At 50.5% G+C, this 2,616-nt stretch overlaps 1 protein-coding gene across 1 annotated transcript; it reads left to right on the top strand.

Moving 5' to 3' along the window:
* Nucleotides 1-922: 922 nt before the first annotated feature.
* Nucleotides 923-2,551, top strand: LAESUDRAFT_764532 (uncharacterized protein; the record flags this gene model as incomplete). The annotated part of the gene is made up of 2 exons (XM_040913456.1): nt 923-1,346; nt 1,383-2,551. 2 exons carry the CDS (start codon nt 923-925, stop codon nt 2,549-2,551), a joined length of 1,593 nt encoding a protein of 530 aa, XP_040758277.1.
* Between the last annotated feature and the right edge of the window lie 65 nt (nt 2,552-2,616).

The raw sequence follows: 2,616 nt of genomic DNA on the forward strand, positions 1-2,616 counted from the left end.
CGTGACATTAGAAACAATCTGACATTTTCTGTGCCCCTGCTTAGTGTTTAACACAAGTGGCCGCGTATTTTCAGCGCAAGCAGTTTCAGCCGTAGCGCGCGGCTTTTTTGACATACATTCCAACCTGACTTCTACCAGGCGTGAGCCTCAGCAAGACACTGAGCAGCCCAAGGCAGCAAAGCACAAGGCCACCAAGGCAGAAGATCCTTACGCCGGCTACAAATGCCTCGGGACCAACAAGGAGCGAGGAAGACTTCTCACTCTAGCATCCTTAGACGCATCCTCTACAGACAGGCAGTGTGCAGTGGCCAGGGTAGTTGACACTATGCATATCAGAGTCCAAGGCATCATCTGCCAACCTCGCAGTCACACCCCATCGCTCGAATGCTACAAGCCCAGAAAAGAACGTCTCACTACAGGCAGTCGAAAGCCAAGACCACCTCCAGAGATTATCATCTCCAATGCCGTTCCCCCCATCATTGTTGCTCCACAGCCAGTGTGACCCCTTCCCAACTTCATTAAGGTTAACACACACGCACGACCCATTCACCCTCTTCCATCCAAAGTCAGGCCCACCCTCCACATCGAAACACTCAAGAAGCAGATCTCCGCTACCTGCTTCAGACTACAACCAATATTAGGAGCATTCTGGGAGAGAATTGATCAGGACAAACGAAAGAAGGTACAACTCCTCGCATCGGAGTTAGACAAAGTCTGCGCAGACCTCTACACGGGAACTCGTGAATACACCTTCGTCGACAAACAGGTCATCAACACGTGCTGCCTAGAAATAGGAAGGATCAACTTCAAGGAGATAGGGAAGCAGCAGAGGTTAGACAAGATCGTCAGGGAGATTGGGAAAGTCAAGGACAAGCAGTACCTAGGCTTCATTTTCAATTAGTTTAACTACATCTATATCACAATGGAAGGAGCCGATCGTGTGTACGCATCCACATTCAGGCAAAGAATGGATGACATTCTGCATACAAATGTCGAGTCAGCACACGACGGAAGCATCCCACGTGCTTCGCAGCGCAATTCACCAGAACCTGCACTAGGACCGCAGGATTCTGCATTGCAAGTTGGAGGACCAGCGTCCCCAACCCCATCACTCTTACCCGCCTATGTTCCCCCCATCTGGGAATTCGATGGACACCAGTTTGAGCATCTAGAAGATGCGCTCAGACAGTCCGCTCCTGGAGAGGTTCCGGACCACATCCGTGAATGGGTTATTGTCGCAATGAAGCTCACGGTCAGTACCGAAGTCACTAAGGTCTACAATGTGCTCAGAAACAAGATGTACGAGCACAAGAAAGCCTTCAAGTCGCTGATCCAAAACAACAAGAGTGAACACTGACTCAAGGAGGGAATGCTCCAGACAGAGATCGGGAAGCTCAAGAATAGGATCCTCGCGCAAGATGCACATATGACAGTTTTGAACGATGAGCTCACGGGAACCCAGGCGGCAATGCTCGACACAGGCAAAGAAATGATGGAAATCAAGGCAGCTAATGTCAAGCTGCGACATGAGCTAGCTTCGCTCAAAGCAAGCGGCATCACTGTGACACAAGGTCAAACATCCGGCACAGTCCAATCACACAAACCCCGCATCAAAATTGCTGAGCCTCCACACTACTCGGGCAAAGGAAGTCTGGAGGATTGGCTCCAACAACTCGGTATATGGATGCGGTGGAATGAGATCAATGACGATGAGCACAAGATCACCACGGCCCTGCTACATTTGGAAGGTGGCGCATTCACATACATGTCTGAATATGTGACCAGAGCAGCAGCACGGCAGGCACTTGGCACATGGGAAGACTTCGTCAACATTCTCAAAGTGAACTACAGAACCCTCGACCTGGACAAGGATGCGCAGCAGCATCTGAAGGATATCTGTGGCAAGACGTATCCCACAATGGTATCCTTTGCAGAACAGTTCCGCCAATGGGCCACTAGGACCAACTTAGGGCACACTGCACTCATCGGTTACATCGCTGAACACCGAAGCAAGGACGTACGCCAGGCAATGGTCACACGAGACAGTCTAGGAATTTCTGACCCCATCACATGGCCAGAATATCTCAACCTATGCCTTCAATTAGAGTCCAAGTTCAGAGCTGACAAGGCAGGACAATGCAGAACAGTTACAACATCATCATCATCAGCACCACGGGCCCCGAAAGACCCCAACGCAATGGTCGTGGATCGAGTATCCACCCTCACCAAGGAACAAGAAGGATGGCTGGAGAAGAAGCTGTGTGTACGATGTGGGAAACACCCCTTCGTTTTTAAACAGCGATGCCCAGACCCCAAGTACAAAGGCAAATTCAAAATGCCGAAGCGGGGCCAAGCAACAAGGGCAATTTCTTCAAACGTGGCCTCAGACATCTCCAACGACAGCAAGGCGAGATATGAAGCAGTCCGTGCTTTCATCGCCAGCTACAACACGAAGGGAAAGGAAAAGGAGGCAGAACCGGAACCAGCTGTCGAAGCAGCTAGGATCACGGAGGTAGAAGATGATGAGGATTTTCTTCGGTGGGTTCTCTGAGGTCTGGCCAGAGTTCCCATAGACACTGTAATAGTACCTACTCGCTCTCGCATGTACCAGTATCA

The sequence above is a fragment of the Laetiporus sulphureus genome (genome assembly GCF_001632365.1).
Source record: "Laetiporus sulphureus 93-53 unplaced genomic scaffold LAESUscaffold_79, whole genome shotgun sequence".
Classification (NCBI taxonomy): Eukaryota; Fungi; Basidiomycota; class Agaricomycetes; order Polyporales; family Laetiporaceae; genus Laetiporus; species Laetiporus sulphureus.